The sequence below is a fragment of the Vicia villosa genome, linkage group LG2 (genome assembly GCF_029867415.1).
Source record: "Vicia villosa cultivar HV-30 ecotype Madison, WI linkage group LG2, Vvil1.0, whole genome shotgun sequence".
NCBI lineage: Eukaryota > Viridiplantae > Streptophyta > Magnoliopsida > Fabales > Fabaceae > Vicia > Vicia villosa.
Window position 1 is genome coordinate 223,510,876 of NC_081181.1, and position 16,972 is coordinate 223,527,847.

The 16,972-nt window shown below is 36.1% G+C and overlaps 2 protein-coding genes across 2 annotated transcripts; both read left to right on the forward strand.

The window, feature by feature from the left end:
• Window positions 1–5,056: 5,056 nt before the first annotated feature.
• On the forward strand, window positions 5,057–6,139 carry LOC131648331 (glutathione S-transferase T2-like). The gene is made up of 2 exons (XM_058918093.1): window positions 5,057–5,348; window positions 5,433–6,139. The coding sequence occupies exons 1-2, from the start codon at window positions 5,057–5,059 to the stop codon at window positions 6,137–6,139; spliced, it is 999 nt and encodes a 332-aa protein (XP_058774076.1).
• A 500-nt stretch (window positions 6,140–6,639) lies between these two features.
• Window positions 6,640–7,950, forward strand: LOC131651450 (uncharacterized). Its single transcript, XM_058921113.1, has one exon. It carries the CDS (start codon window positions 6,640–6,642, stop codon window positions 7,948–7,950), a length of 1,311 nt encoding a protein of 436 aa, XP_058777096.1.
• The last annotated feature ends 9,022 nt before the right edge of the window (window positions 7,951–16,972 follow it).

The following is a 16,972-nucleotide window of genomic DNA, read 5'->3' on the forward strand; positions in this document are numbered from 1 at the left end:
TTGGAGGGGTTGGACCTACAACTTCTGCAGGATAAACAACTTCTGGAAAGACCATCTGAGGAGCGCTTTCAGAAGGGTTCATTCTGAACCAGTTAAACAGCCATTGAAAATCTCCAGTTAGAACTGGATTCCTTGGTCTCCAGACCACAATGTCTCTGCAGGGATTTTCTTCATCCAGCTCATCTGCAGGTATCCTCTCTTCAAGAACTCTTCTGTTCCTGATGAGATGGTGATAGCTGCTATCACCAGCTTCTAAAAGAAGACCACGAGCACCAGGTGCTTCAGCCATGAGTCTTCTCTGGACATCCATAGCCCTAACCAGAAAATCCTGGCGAAAAGTTTCCCAGAGGTTGCGAGTAGCAGGCTCATCGAGATTGTTGAGGTGTGCAGCACCCAGAATCTCCAACTAGCTATTTACATCAGAGTGTAAAAGCTCAAGATAGGTATGAGAGGTAGGTGTTGGAGGGTTAAAGGTGAATCTGGAGTCATGATACAAACAGCTATAGGGGTTTGGTGTTCTGGTGGGTATAGGGTGTGAGAGAGAGAGAGAGAGAGATATATCTGTGGGATGATTTGAGGAGGATGGGATATCAGTAGGTAAGAGAAGGATGGTAGATATGGGGGTAGGGTTGAGAGTTTGTGGTGATGATGGTGATCGCAGAAAGTTGTGTGATGATGATGAGGGAGTGGAAGTCTGTGTAGAGGGAGGTGATTGAGGGATATCTTCAAGGGGTTCAAACACTTGCCTGAAGTAGTTTCCAGACATCATAGCTTCAAACGGATTCACCTTGAGAGGATCGTAGGTGATCCTTGTCTTCTTTGCTTCATTTTCAGTTTCTTCGATTGCCTTTCTCTTCAACTTGTTATCTGCTGCTTGGTTTGACGAGCTTGAAGAAGGATTCATGGCGAAGTGCAGATTGACGATGAACCGCTAGGGTTTATGATATGAATGTAGAGAGAGAGAGGGAGAGAGAAAGAAGAAATGAAACTGAATGCAAGTGAGAGAAATAAAAGAGGGAAAAGAAACGTTTGAAGAATATAAAAGAAAAGAAATAAAAAGAAATGATGGGTAGTATTTAATGTTACGTGACGTGAGGAGAGATAATTACCTAGGTAGGCGTCCCCTCAACTGCTCGCATGCTTGTCCAGAAATGGTGAATACGTGTTCATTTTCTGGAGAGACTGGTGACAGCTGTTTTGCTTTAAAAGAGCTTCTGAATCAACTTAGAAAATGACACGTTAGAGATAACAGAATCAGAATTTCTAATTGATTAGAATCAGAACTTCTTATGGATGCCTAGTCTTAACACATTTCAGAAGATATTCATACAAAGATCTTCTCATCTTCTCATTCTGGGCACAAGTCCATACTGATATTCTTCAGAATGAACTTAAACCTATCTTCAGCAAGGGGTTTTGTAAAGATATCAGCCCATTGATGGTCTGTATCCACAAAGTTTAAAGATATAACACCCTTCTGAACATAGTCCCTTATGAAATGATGTTTAATCTCAATATGTTTAGCTTTGGAATGTAAGATAGGATTATTTGATAAACATATAGCAGAAGTATTATCACAGAAAATAGGAATGTTACTCTCATATATCTGATAATCTTCTAGCTGACTTCTCATCCAGAGCATTTGTGTGCTACAACCAGCAGCAGCAACATATTCTGCTTCTGTTGTTGAGAGGGCAATAGTAGCTTGCTTCTTGTTGTACCATGAGATCAGATGACTTCCAAGAAATTGACAACTTCTAGAAGTGCTCTTCCTTTCAATTCTATCTCCAGCATAGTCAACATCACAAAATCCTACTAAGTTGTATTCTTTGGATCTTCTGTAGACTAAACCAACATTAGTAGTACCTTTCAGATACCTCGGAATTCTCTTAACAGCAGTTAAGTGAGATTCTCTAGGATCTGATTGGAATCTAGCACACAAACAAACACTAAATAGAATGTCAAGTCTAGAAGCAGTTAAGTATAGAAGAGATCCAATCATATCTTTGTACAACTTCTGATCCACCTTCTTACGTACCTCATCCTTTTTAAAGGTCTTACAAAAGAGAGTAGTGTCCACTTTTCCTCTAGTGAAACCATTTTCCAGAAGGAAAGAACTTAAACGTTCATACCAAGCTCTAGGAGCTTGCTTCAATCCGTATAATGATTTCTTTAATTTAAAAACATGATTTGGAGACTTAGAGTCTTCAAAACCAGGAGGTTGATGGACATAAACTTCTTCATCTATATAACCATTTAAGAAGGCACTCTTGACATCCATCTGATAAAGAGTGATGTTGTGTTGAGTGGCAAAAGAGATTAATAGACGAATAGATTCTAACCTGGCCATTGGTGCAAAGTTTTCTGTGTAGTCAATCTCTTCTTGCTGACTATAACCCTGAGCAACCAGTCTGGCTTTGTTTCTTACCACTTCTCCCTTCTTGCTTAGCTTGTTTCTGAATACCCACTTAGTGCCGATGATGTTGTATCCTTTTGGTCTAGGAACCAAGTCCCATACATCATTCCTTGTAAACTGATTTAATTATTCTTGCATGGCAATTGTCATACCCCAAAATTTTCCCAACATATTTATTCATATTTTAATCCATCTGACTTTCAAATGCTCAAAAACACACAAGAAAGAAGCATGTAGTCTCTCTCCTAAGCAACAACCTCTAAACCAGGGTTTTGATTCTCTCAAAGTAAAATCAACTTCTGATATCTCAAGTGGGCTTCATGGTCTATCATACGCCTCATAGTATCCCCAGGCCAAGTTTCAAGCCCTGATTCAAAAGGTTACTCAATCAACTGCTCAAACGATCAATAATCGACTAGTTGACCCAAAAGTCAAACTATGGTCAAACCATAGTCAAAACTTCTGATTTTTGGTCAACATCCTCATTATAAGGTACCCTTAACCATTTGATCAAGGATTTATCATGGTTCATCAAGAAAAGATCAGAAATCAACGAATTCGAAAGTTTCTAAATTAGGGTTTCATAGGAGAAAGTCAACTGAGCTTTGACCAGCCATAACTTTCACATGGAACATCAGAAATTTTCCATCCAAAGCTCAATTTGAAGGAAATTGAATTCTCTACAATTTTGTCTCTCACATGCCAAGTCTAAAAATGCTTCATTTGGAAGATACAAGCCAAAACATTACAGGTCCTTCTAGAAGATCGCAAAAAAACTCGTCTTTTTGCAAAGAAGTGTACATGAACATGGAAACTTCAATAAAGACGAAACCAAAAGGAGTGCTTAAAAGACTCTTTGAGCTTTCTAAAAAGTATGAGAACACCTTCATATGATTAAAAATGAGGGATATATGCATGGTACAAGTTGGACGATTTTTGAGAATTTACAGAAAGCCCTAATTGGTGAATTTCATATTTTTGAGTAATGGGCCTATGACATTACACTTCCCACGTGATCTTGAGATTGGAAATGGCTCATTAGTCATATATTATTTATTTCATGATTTTATTTTTATTTATCTTTGATTTTACCCATTAAAACTCAAAATAAATCAAGTAAAATCACAAATAAATAAAATAAAATAAAATAATTCATGCATTAAATATTTAGTCAATTCAATACCAATCATGTGAATGAGAGAAATATGGGTGAAGATTGGAAAATAAAATAAACCAAAAATGAAAAGATTTTCATCATATTTTATGTCAAAATTCAATCTCTCTAAAGAACCAATAGATCCAAGCCCATCCTTGACCTAAATAACTCCCTATACATACTACAAGGCGTGGAGCATAATTAGGATTCACGGATTTGCAGCCTCCAAGAACACACTAAAAAGTCTCAAAAAATCTTCACAAACTAGGGCTACGATATTTTGAAGAAACAATCACTCTCAAGCCAAACTAAACGTCTCATTCTGTTCGCAAGGTAAAAAAGAGTAAGTTTGCATCCATGGCTAAGACGTAAAGCTTGAGAAACATCCATTCATAGTGTTCATACTTATTCATATTTCTTAATGATTCGTTTTTATGTATTATCAAGTGTTGATGTGATTTAATGTTACTAATGTGTTTGTGATGATGTTTAGAGGAGATTGGAACCCCTGGATCACAGGTTTCACGCATGAATACGAGTTCACCATGACTAGGGCATTAGCAAACATGGTTTTCGTTTTTGTATTTTCGGGCGTTTTCAGGCCAAACAAATTGCGTTAATGAAATCAGGACACCCTAAAAAGGAGACCTGGGTGGCCTTGGTTGTTGTTCGTTTCGTTTTTTGCAGGTTCCCAAGATGAAGAATTAACCATGGAGAAGTAGTAAATTTCCGCAGGTAAAGTGGCAAGTGTTCTCGCATGTAAATCCGCAGGTGCGGAGGTTGAAGATGGTGAGTTGTCCGCCCTACCCACCTTCGGATAACGTGATTGGTTAGTCAATGCTTAGGCCCTCTCTCATGCGCGTGGAGGCACGCCGTTCGCGGGTCAACAAAGTCTGCCACTATCCCCCCACGCAATTGGTTGTTCAAAGGGTTGCTGGGACCCACGCGAGCTATTCTCTTTGACTTCCTTATTTAATGATTATTTTCTTATTTATTTTTTTATACTTATTATACTAACAGTTTGAATCTACAGCTTGCTTGGTAGTGGAAGAGATAGCGTGACTTAGAGCTTCTCCAACGGCCGGCAATTTCAGTTTCGTACGCCAGCTGGAATGAAATGAAAAAAACAGTGTTCCGCCACGCAAGCATGCGTGCAATTGCATTGCAACGGTTACTTTGAATAAAATATTAATATAAATTGAAACTTGTGCTATTCAAACGGCTCTTTTGTTTTTTTTTTCTTTTTTTTTTAATAAGTTGCAATGCAACGGCTCTTTTGTTTTTTTATTTTATTTTTTTATTTTAATAATTTATTTGGTTATAAATAGAAGCAAATGTTAGTCAAATTTCATCACACAAATTTATTCCTTACTCCTAGTATTTTAATTTTTTCTCTCACAATTTCATCTTATTAGCCTTCAATTGATCATATATTTTACCAAATTTTTCATCTTTTTTGTTCAAATTATTATTGTTAAGGTCAAATGGACCCTAATCAATATAATTTTCAACAATCTATGTTCCATCTCATGCAAAATCAGCAAAATTCTAATCCTCAAAATTCTCAATTTCCCTTGCCGTCAACAAACTCTACTGTATTTTTTCCGCCACCAAACAACCCAAATATCTATTTTAGACCACCGATAAATACTCATGGGATGAGTTTTTCTCATCATGAACCCGAAACACCAAATGGGTTTATGTCTGAATGCCAAGTTCCACAATTTTCAACTCAAGTTGGTATTGAAAATATTACAGTTGAAAAAGAACAAAGGCGTTCTGTTAAAAAAAAACCTCGAGAGGTATTCACAAGAGAAGAGGATACACTTCTTATGCAATCATGGCTCAATATTTCAAAGGATCCAATTGTGGGAGTTGATCAAAAAGTCGATAGTTTTTGGTTAAGAATCACCGATAATTATAACCAATATCGTGGGCAGTCACGAGAAAAGCTACAAGGCCAATTAAAATCTCGATGGCATCGAATAAATGGCCTTGTTCAAAAATTTGTTGGGTGTTACAAACAAGCTGTTCGTGAAAAAAAAAGTGGGGCATCAGAGAAAGATATCTTAGTCAATGCACATGCTTTTTTTGAACAAGATGAAGGTGCACCATTCAATCTTGAGTATGCATGGCGGCTTTTAAAAGATGAACCTAAATGGATGGGAGCATCCATTGAAAATTCTTCAAAGAGAACAAATAATTCTGTTAGCGGTGCATACACGGCATCGCCAAACTCAGAGACACCTTCAAGTTATGAGTTTAACTCATCATCTCCAATGGAGCGTCCAATGGGACAAAAGGCGGCAAAACGAAAAGGTAAGGCAAAGGAAAATGCAAATGCAACTGAACCTCCTTCTAGTGTTATTTCTGATACAATGAATAAAAGAATGGAAGTAATGGAAAACCTTGCACGACTTAAGGAGGAAGAAAAAAAATTAGTCAAGGAAAAGATGGAGTTTGAAGCAATGCAATTCATAATGTCAGACACTTCTAAGATGAACGATAATCAACGTGAATTTCATGAAAAACGTTGTAATAACCTAAAAGAAAAATATGGATGGTAATAATATGCAATGTTCTAGTATTTATTATATTTAAATATTATGTAGTATCAACCCCTATTGTAATAAGATGCAATGTTCTAGTATTTATTATATTTAAAAATTACGTAGTACTTGTTATGTATCAACAATTATTGTAATAATATGCAATGTTCTAGTATTTATTATATTTAAATATTATTCAAAACTAGTCGTTATTCAAACTAGCCGTTATTATTCAAACTAGCCGTTATTCAAACTAGCCGTTATTATTCAAACTAGCCGCTATTCAAACTAGCCGTTATTATTCAAACTAGCCGTTATTCAAACAAGCCGTTATTATTCAAACTAGCCGCTATTCAAACTAGCCGTTATTATTCAAACTAGCCGTTATTCAAACTATCCTTATATATACTTTCATTCTTTTCTCACTTTTCTACCACCATCTATCATTCTTCTATCATCTTTTCTATCACCCTTCTCTCATTCTTCTATCATTTTTCTATCACTTTTATCTCACTTCAATGGATTCAAACAATTCAAACAACCTCAACAAACTTTTTTGGGAGGTGATTGAAGAAGAACTTATGGACAACACAGACGAAGAACTATTGTTGTCAATGCTCGAGAAGGAACATCAATCTGGAAGTTCATCAAAGCGAAAAAGAAGATCAGTGATAGATCGGAATCGTGAAGAAGGGAATATACGATTATTCAACGACTACTTCTCAGAAAATCCAGTATACACTGATGCCCAATTCCGTAGAAGGTTTAGAATGCATAGGCATTTGTTTCTTCGAATTGTAGAAACCCTTGGAAATCATGATGAATATTTTCAAATGAGGGTCGATGCAACTGGTAAAATGGGTCTTTCACCATTGCAGAAGTGTACTTCTGCTATTCGTATGTTGGCATATGGATCTTCCGCTGACATTGTAGACGAATATGTTCGAATTGGTGAAAGCACTGCAATTGAGTGCTTAGAGAGATTCGTAAGGGGCGTGAATGAGGTATTTGGGGCTCAGTATTTGAGAAGGCCTAATAACAATGATGTTGAGCATCTTTTACAAATTGGGGAGTCACGTGGATTTCCAGGCATGCTAGGTTCCATTGATTGTATGCATTGGGAATGGAAGAATTGTCCTGTTGCGTGGAAAGGACAGTTTTGTCGAGGTGATCATGGTAAACCCACGATCATGCTTGAAGCAGTGGCATCACAAGACTTATGGATTTGGCATGCATTTTTTGGTATTGCAGGTTCAAACAATGACATTAATGTGCTAAACCAATCTAATGTGTTTAACGATATTTTGGAAGGACGTGCTGCTACTGTGCAATATACAATCAATGGAACTCCATATAATATGGGGTATTATTTAGCGGATGGTATATATCCTGAGTGGGCTACATTTGTCAAGACCATTTCAATGCCGCAAGGAGAAAAGAGAAAACTATTTGCACAACACCAAGAATCAGCTAGAAAGGATGTGGAACGGGCATTTGGAGTGCTTCAATCTCGATTTGCAATAATACGTGGTCCAGCGCGTGCTTGGCACATGGAAACCCTCAAGCATACCATATATACTTGCATTATATTGCACAACATGATTGTCGAAGACGAACGACACACATATGGAGGTGATTTTGATTACTGTTACGATAATGGAGGTAACAACAACTCAACGCCTGAAATATTTAACGGTCCTCATCCGAATCTTGCAACAAGACTACAAAGAAGGGCAACTCTTCGTGAAAAACAAGTTCATCGCCAACTTCAAGGAGATCTAGTCGAGCATATCTGGGAACGTTTTGGACATGAGGACGATGAAAATTAAATTTGAGTAATTATGTTATGTAATTTATTTTTATTGTTTTGATTATATTTTTATTGTTTTGATTATATTTTTATTGTTTCTAATTATATGTCATGTATTTGAGATTAATTTAAATTATAATTTTAAATTTTATGTTTAATTTTATTTATTTTATATTAATTAAAATTTAAAAAATTATTTTAAATCAAATAAAATTTAGTATGAATAAAATATTATTATACAAAGGAAAATTGTGGGACCCAATATGAGTTCTTTTGAATTACACCATTGGAGTGAAAATTGGAGTGAGTTGCTTCAAGATGATGTGGACTAATGGGTCCCACAAAGAACCAAATAATGGGTTGCACCATTGGAGATGCTCTTATGTCTCCCAGGTTCGAGCCTCACCTGGGCCAGTTTTATTTTAACCATTTAAACGTTTGAGTTGGTCACAGATCTAGTATCATCCCACGCATACGACTACGGTGCAATAGCACAGATCAACCGTTGGATTGGCCTTATACCGAATCTGAAGGCACAGGATGCGCCTCCCTACCAAAGACCTCCATAGATCCATCACACAAGATCCTAGCCAGGTTTTTTTCCAAATTTCTTTACTTTTCTTTTTACGTAATTGTTTGTGTTCTTTTTTTTTAATACTTTCATTTAGGTTTTTTTTTGTTTTGTAACTTTAGCTTAGGTTTGGTTTTATAATTTTATATTTAATTTAGATAATCAATTTTAATTAAATTAATAATTTAATTTGAGTTTTTAGATTAATAACTATAGTAATTAATTAATTAATTTAGGATTAGTAATTAGTAATTAGTAACCTAATCAATAGACTTAGGCTAATTTAACCCGATTAGGATTTAAGTTATCAAATGAATTGGTATAATTTTAAACCTTGATGAAAACTGTAGGCTAGGTTTTAGGCTTTTACCTTATGTTCTTAGCCATAAGGTTTTTGACCATGATTTTTCTAAACTACATTCTTCCTGCGAATTCTCTTCCCATCTTCCACTCTAGTGTATGTCGCATGCCTTTGATTTTTGATTAATTTAATTTCCCCTTTATTTAATTCTAGAAGGTGTATAGGCTGCCCATTCAATTTTTGATGTAATAGTAATTAGGGCCTTTTTACTTTCCCGTATTTTTACTTTCCGCATCCCACAATTTTTTGTTATGTACCCCCTTAATCCCGAAGCCTTGTAATAGTTGTAGGTTTATTTTTTGTCTTTAAATTTCTGCATTTTATTTTTCTGTATGATATAAACTGCGTGGTTAGTAAAATAGGGAGTGATAACTAAAAATCAACCGTTAGCTCACTATCATCAAGATTAAATAATTGAATATAACACATTTGCACGCACTCACCTTTAGGGTACCTCTCTTGTCGCCTGTTGCCTTCGAAGTTTTTACTATTCACACACGACACTTTTCAAACATTTCAAACAAACAAAGTGAGCTAAGCAATTAAGAGCCCATGGATAACCATGGATGCAAAGGGTGCCTTACACCTTCCCTTTGTATAACTTACCCCCCGAACTCAAAATCTTTCAAAGGTCTTTCCTGTTCTTTTTGCCTTTCCAATTGGATAAAATAAAAGTCGGTGGCGACTCTTGCTTAACCGCGACATTTCAAATAAAAGTCAGTTCACCGTTCTGATGGGATCATCTTTCTTTCCAAGGATCACATCTTCTGAATGAGCTGATGCAAGTCTGGATCATCTTCTGACTGTTGGCTCTTCAAAGATACTGAGATCCTCTAAAGATGCAGCAACTTGATCTTCTGATCCATTGCTTCTGAGACTATCAGCTTCTGATGCTTTGCTTCTTGGTTCTACAGCTTCTGATATGTTAATATCTATATCTGCAAAATTCTCAAGCTGCTTTGGTTTTTCAAGACCAAGCTTATCATCAAACCTGATATTGATTGATTCTTCTACAATCAATGTTTCAGTATTGTATACTCTGTAGCCTTTAGAGCGTTCAGAATATCCAAGAAGGAAACACTTTTGTGCTTTAGAATCAAACTTACCAAGATGATCTTTAGTATTCAGAATAAAACATACACATCCAAAAGGATGAAAATATGAAATGTTGGGTTTTCTGTTATTCCACAATTCATAGGGAGTCTTATTTAGAATAGGTCTAATAGAGATTCTATTCTGAATATAACAAGCAGTGTTTATTGCTTCTGCCCATAAATGATTAGCCATATTGGTTTCGTTGATCATGGTTCTGGCCATTTCTTGCAGAGTCCTATTCTTTCGTTCTACAACTCCATTTTGTTGTGGAGTTCTAGGACAAGAGAAATCATGGGCAATACCATTTTCTTTGAAGAACTCCTCAAAGAATTTGTTCTCAAATTCGCCACCGTGATCACTTCTGACCTTTATGATTTTGCACCCCTTCTGAGATTGAATCTTAGTGCAGAATTCAAAGAACACTGAATGAGACTCATCCTTGTGTCTTAAGAACTTTACCCATGTCTAGCGGCTATAATCATCAACGATGACTAATCCATATTTCTTTCCTCTGACAGATGCTGTTTTGACTGGGCCAAACAGATCAATGTGCAAGAGTTCTAACGGCCTTGAGGAAGAAACAACATTCTTAGACTTGAATGCAGGTTTGGAGAACTTGCCCTTCTGACATGCTTCACAAAGAGCATCTGATTTGAATTTCAGATTAGGGAGTCCTCTGACAAGATTTAGTTTGTTAATCTGAGAAATCTTTCTCAAACTAGCATGTCCTAATCTTCTGTGCCAGACCCATTGGTCTTCAGAAACAGACATAAGACAGGTTACCTTCTGATTCTTAAGATCTTGAATATCTGTCTTATAAATGTTATTCTTTCTCTTGCCTGTAAATAGGATTGATCCATCCTTCTGACTTACAGCCTTGCAAAACTTTTGATTAAAGATTATGTCATAACCTTTGTCACTTAATTGACTTATGGGCAATAAGTTATGAGCTAATCCATCTACTAAAAGAACATTAGTTATGGAAGGAGAGTTACCCATACAAATGGTTCCAGAGCCAATAATCTTTCCCTTCTAATCTTCTCCAAACTTAACTTCTCCAGCAGATTTAAGCACCAGGTCTTGGAACATAGACCTTCTTCCCGTCATGTGTCGAGAACATCCTGAATCCAGGTACCATGACATGTTGTGCTTTGACTTCTTTGCAGCCAAGGATATCTCTTCAGAATCTGATTCTGATGTAGATTCTGATCCATCATCTTCTGTAGCCATCAGCGCAAAGTTGGCTTGCTCTCCTTCAGAGTCTGATTCTGATTCTGATTCAGAATCATCCCATGTTTCCATAAGACCTTTCTTCTTATGAAACTTTTTCTTGGTATTCTCCTTCTGAAGTTTTAAACATTCATTCTTGAAGTGTCCAGACTCATTGCACTCATAGCAGACACCCTTTTTCCTGTCACATCTTCTGCCATCAGAAGATTCTCCTCGTTCAAATCTCTTTGAACTTCTGAAGCCTTTGAACTTCCTTTGCTTGCTCTTCCAGAGTTGGTTTACCCTTCTGGAGATCATGGACAGTTCATCTTCTTCTTCTGATTCTGATTCTTCAGAATCTTCTTCTTTAGCCTGAAAAGCGTTAGTGCATTTTTTAACTTTTGATTTTAACGCAATAAACTTACCTTTCTTTTGAGGCTCGTTTGCATCCAGCTCTATTTCATGGCTTCTCAAGGCACTGATTAGCTCTTCCAAAGAAACCTCATTCAGATTCTTTGCAATCTTGAATGCAGTTACCATTGGAACCCATCTTCTGGGTAAGCTTCTGATGATCTTCTTTACATGATCAGCCTTGGTGTGGCCTTTATCCAGAACTCTCAATCAAGCAGTTAGCGTTTGAAATCTTGAGAACATCTTCTCAATGTTTTCATCATCCTCCATCTTGAAGGCTTCATATCTCTGGATTAGAGAAAGAGCTTTAGTCTCCTTGACTTGAGCATTTCCCTCATGGGTCATTTTCAATGACTCATATATATCATAGGCCGTTTTCCTGTTAGATATCTTCTCATACTTAGCATGAAAGATAGCATTCAGCAAAACAGTCCTACATTTATGATGATTCTTGAAAAGCTTCTTCTGATCATCATCCATTTCTTGCCTTGTAAGCCTTACGCCACTGGCTTTAACTGGATGTTTGTAACCATCCATCAGAAGATCCCATAGTTCACCATCTAGACCAAGAAAGTAACTTTCCAGTTTGTCTTTCCAGTATTCAAAGTTTTCACCATCAAATACTGGTGGTCTAGTGTAACCATTGTTACCATTTCCATTGTATTGCTCAGTAGAGCAAGATGTAGATGTAAGTTCTTCACCAGCCATCTTTTACTAAAGCGTTTTTCTCTTTCTGAATCTTTTCTAAACACGGTTAAGTGCTTGCACCTTAGAACCGGTGCTCTGATGCCAATTGAAGGATAGAAAAACACTTAGAAATGGGAGGTTTGAATAAGTGTAGTCTAAAAACTTGTAAGATAAAAACAATTTGCACAGTTATTTTTATCCTGGTTCGTTGTTAACTAAACTACTCCAGTCCACCCCTGACAAGGTGTAACACGGTGAACTGACTTTTATTTTTAATATGCAACAATGTTGCGGTGAGCGAGAGTCGCCACCGACTTTTATTTTATCCAATTAGGAAAGGTATAAAAGAACAGGAAAGACCTTCTTTGAAAAGAGATTGAGTTCGGGGGGTAGGTTATGAAAAGGGAAGGTGTAAGCACCCTTTTCATCCGTAGTTATCTACGGGCTCTTAACTGTTTAGCTCACTTTTGTTTGAAATGTTTGATTTGCTTAAAAAAAGTAGTGTGTGTTTAGAAAACACCTTTTGTTTTGAAAATGTCTAAAAAGACAATGTTAAAAAACATGGTGTGAAAAGTACATGTTTTTGTTTGAATTGATTGTGAGCAAGCACTTAAGAGTTCTTACCCTAAGTTTATAAGGTCTTTCCTATTCATTAAGGCTTTCCTTGGGCGATATTACTATCCATACCATTTGAGGGTAGGTAGTCCTATACATTGGATGTGCGGGTCATCGAAGGGTCATCGAATCGTCATAGAGACTATCCATACCATAAAGAGGGTAGGAAGTCTTATGAGATGTGGATAGTCATAGAGGCAACCAGTAAAGATACCTTAGCAATCCGAAGGGACTATCATCATTTATCGAAGGCAACTCGAGGGACGAGATCATTTCATCGTAGGCAACTCGAAGGGACTATGATCTTTATTCCGACGGGACAATGATGATTTTGAATCGTAGGTAACATGTGCTAAGGTATCCCTACGCTTCGAGGGACTGACTATTATTTTCCGAAAGGCAACTGAGAGGGGAAACCCTGAAGGTGAGTGCGTGCAAGTGTGTTAGATTCGAGTATTTATTTATCTTGAGTTACGGTTAGCTAGCGATTGATTTTAATCTTGAACATACAATCCTAAGCCATACATCTAAGCAGTTAATTTTGCAAAAAAATTAAAAGTGCGGAAAGTAAAAAGCAGAAAGATAAATCTTACGCTATTACATAGCTTCGGGATGGGGAGTACATAATTAAAAACGGGGATGAGAATTATTACAATAAACTCGGATGGAAATTAAAGTGGAAGTTAAACGATTAAATGTAAAAGAATTAGTAACTTGCAAATGTCCATGAGACACGTCCCAAACTTTAAGGTAGTACCTCACAATAACAAGAAAGCGTTAGTACGTATATAGGAAAATAGTGCACGAGAATAAAAAATATTGACAACCAAATATTAATAAATAAAAAAATTAGTAAAAATATCTAAACAAACCTCAAATTAACAATTAACTCAAATTTATTTGTTTATTTTTCTTTTTATTTTTGGTATTATTAATATAAAGGAGAAAATAAAGTATTTTTGGTTTTTTATCAATTAACCAAATAAAGATTTAAACAAAAATGAAAACAATAAAGCAATTAAAGGAGAAAAGATGAGAATGGGCTAAAATAATGAAACAGGGTGTAAACAGTAGCAGGGAGCGTTGGGCTACGTGTAGGCCCAATATGCTGCAAACAGAACCCAAGATAATTCAAATGTATTTTGCAAGCCAGTGGATGAATTTTGCTGCAGGGGATAGCATAGAAGAAATTCGGGTGGGCCTCGTTGTCTGGCCCGAAACATTTAAAATAATAGCCCTGGGGGTTTATTAGTACAAACACGGTGTAATAAGGATTGGGTTTATAAGGAAAATGGCCCATAACCAAATTAATTCAATAAACCCTAAAATACACAAAAATCTGCCCCAAGTCTCAATCATCTTCTAACGGCTCCTCTCTCACGCTCAGACTTATACTCCCTCTGTTCCAATCATTCTCAATTCTGATGTTTTTATAATTTCGTCCCAATCAACAAACCAACAACAAATTCCCTATTTCATCTTGAAAACTCAATAAAATATTCAAACAAAACTAGCATGTATTACACTTAAGCACAAATAATAACCAAGATCAAACAATCTGCAGAGATAGAAAGGGAATCGAAGAGATACCTCTAGCAAGAATCGATGGATTGATTGTTTACACTGGAAATGCATCACTTGATCGGTGTGCGTTGAAGATTCTGTCGTGAAGATGCGGCTCGTCGGTATTGAATCTGTTTCGGAAATGAGAAGTTGTTGTTGCGGATCGTGGAGTCGGGGTGAAATTGCATCTTGTGGATCTACTGTTGTTGCTGAGCGGATGATGCAAGTTGCTGAAGTTTGGTTCTGAGTTATTTTTTGGATCTGTAGATTGGTGCGAAGCTGAATCGAATTGTTATTGTGGCTGAATGTTGTGAAGTGCTGGTCTATCTTTAATCTTCATCTGTAAAACAAAAACTAACAGACTAAAAAAACCATGAATTGTTGTCTTTGATCTACCTGCAAAAACACAAATCAATGTTGCAAATTTTCTTTGTCTTTTTATGGTTAGTTTGATGAAGACATTTCATAATTAGTATCAACAAGTGTGGCGTGCTTCGTCTGATCATTTTGACATTAAAAACCTCCAATTCATCTTAGCTTTTCAACATTGAACCTGTCAAATTCATTTGCATATCCTAAAATGGAACACACGAAGAAGCAGGTTGAATATAACTTAGCGTGAATCTCCTGAAACAGTATATGACATTGAAAAGTTCAATTCATCATTGGTGTATGTGAAAATGAGAGTGATGTCTGCATGAGTTCAATTCCATGTTTTCCTATGTGAATTTAAGCCATGTAGTTTTGCACAGTGGGGAAATGGTAGATCTATGGTAAAAGGAAGCATTTTAGGTTTTATAAAAATTAATAATAATAAAAATTAGTGAAAAGTGGTTTATAAAAATTAGTGAAAAGCGGTTTAGTGAAAATTCAATGGTGAATCGTCCGATCCAGAGAGAACAAATTGTATTGTAAATAAGTTTTTAAAAAAACATTATTGTTAATATTAATGCAAATATTCAAGAAGAAATAACAACCATCGGAAATCATCATCTCGTTACACGGTTAAAAAATGAAATTAATAGAATAAGGGGCCTCATATAAAAATCATCGGCCAAAACTAAAAAAAAACTTTAGAAAAAGCTTATGACAATGTTTGTGAAAATGTTAGATAATTGTTATGGTTGTTGTTGAAATGAGAGAGTGGAGAGCCACTATTTATAGACTGGAAACTAGGTCAAAATAATCCTAAAAAGGAAAAGATTCAACCCAAAGGCCCATGGACCTTTCTTGATGATCAAGATTAAGAACCTGGACGTGCTTGTGTCCAGGTGCAAAAAAAAGATACAAAAAAATAGTTAAAAAAAACATAGAAATGCACCAAGCGGGAATTGAACCCGTGACCTTCTATTTACAAGTCTTTGATTCTTAACAATTGTGCTATTTTATTTATTTGAAATAAAAAACCAATTGAAAGTATATGAAGCATCGGCCAACATTTTCTATTTATTAAAATATAAGTAATTTAAGAGTAAACTACTATATTTTAACATAGACTTTAAATTGAATATTTTTAAAAATTCAGGACGTCGATGTAAATGAATCCGAGATTTTATAAAAATCCAATTTTAAAAATAATTTTGAAAATTTTTGTCACTAAAAAGTGTGGGCAAATTTTGGGGTATGACACAAGGTGATTTACCTCAACCGAGGATTTAATCCACTAATCTCACAAGATTACAATGGTTTTCCACTTAGCCCACGACTAAGTCTTCTAGAGTCTTCTGATCACAACCTGATCACTCTAGGAACAACCGCTTAGACACAAGCTAAGACTTTCTAGAGTATCTTGATCACCACGTGATCACTCTAGTTACAACCTGCTTAATGTAATCAAATTCTAAGAGTATTACAATGCTTCTGAAAAGCTATAATCACAACAGTGATATTTCTCTTAAAGTTTAAGCTTAATCTCACTAATATATTACAACAGCAATGTAGTGAGTTTGAAGAAGATGAAGTTTGAGAGCTTTTGATTTGAGCAGCGTTTCAGCAAGTTTGTATTAGAGTTCCTCAGAATTCGTAACCTTGCTTCTCATCATAACTTCATATATATAGGCACTTGAGAAGATGACCGTTGGGAGCATTTAATGCTTTGCGTAATCCGTACAGCATTGCATTTAATGTTTCACTCTTTTGTCAACTACCTCAAGCCTTGTTTACGCTGTGTCTATTGACGTTGCCTTTAATAGCTTCTAACGTTCCTTTTGTCAGTCAGCGTAGCCTGGCATCTTGTACTTGCTTCTGATCTGATGTTTGTGTATACAACATTTGAATATCATCAGAGTCAAACAGCTTGGTGCAGAGCATCTTCTTGTCTTCTGACCTTGAAGAGCTTCTGAGCGTGATACCATGAGAACTTCAGTGCTTCTGCTTCTGATCTCAAGTTCTTATGATTCTTCCATAGACCCATGTTCTGATTCTTCTTGACCATCTTCTGATGTCTTGCCAGACCATGTTCTGATATTGCATGCTGAACCTTCTGAGTCAAAGCTTCTGAGCGCTGATTTGTGCATACTTTTTATATAT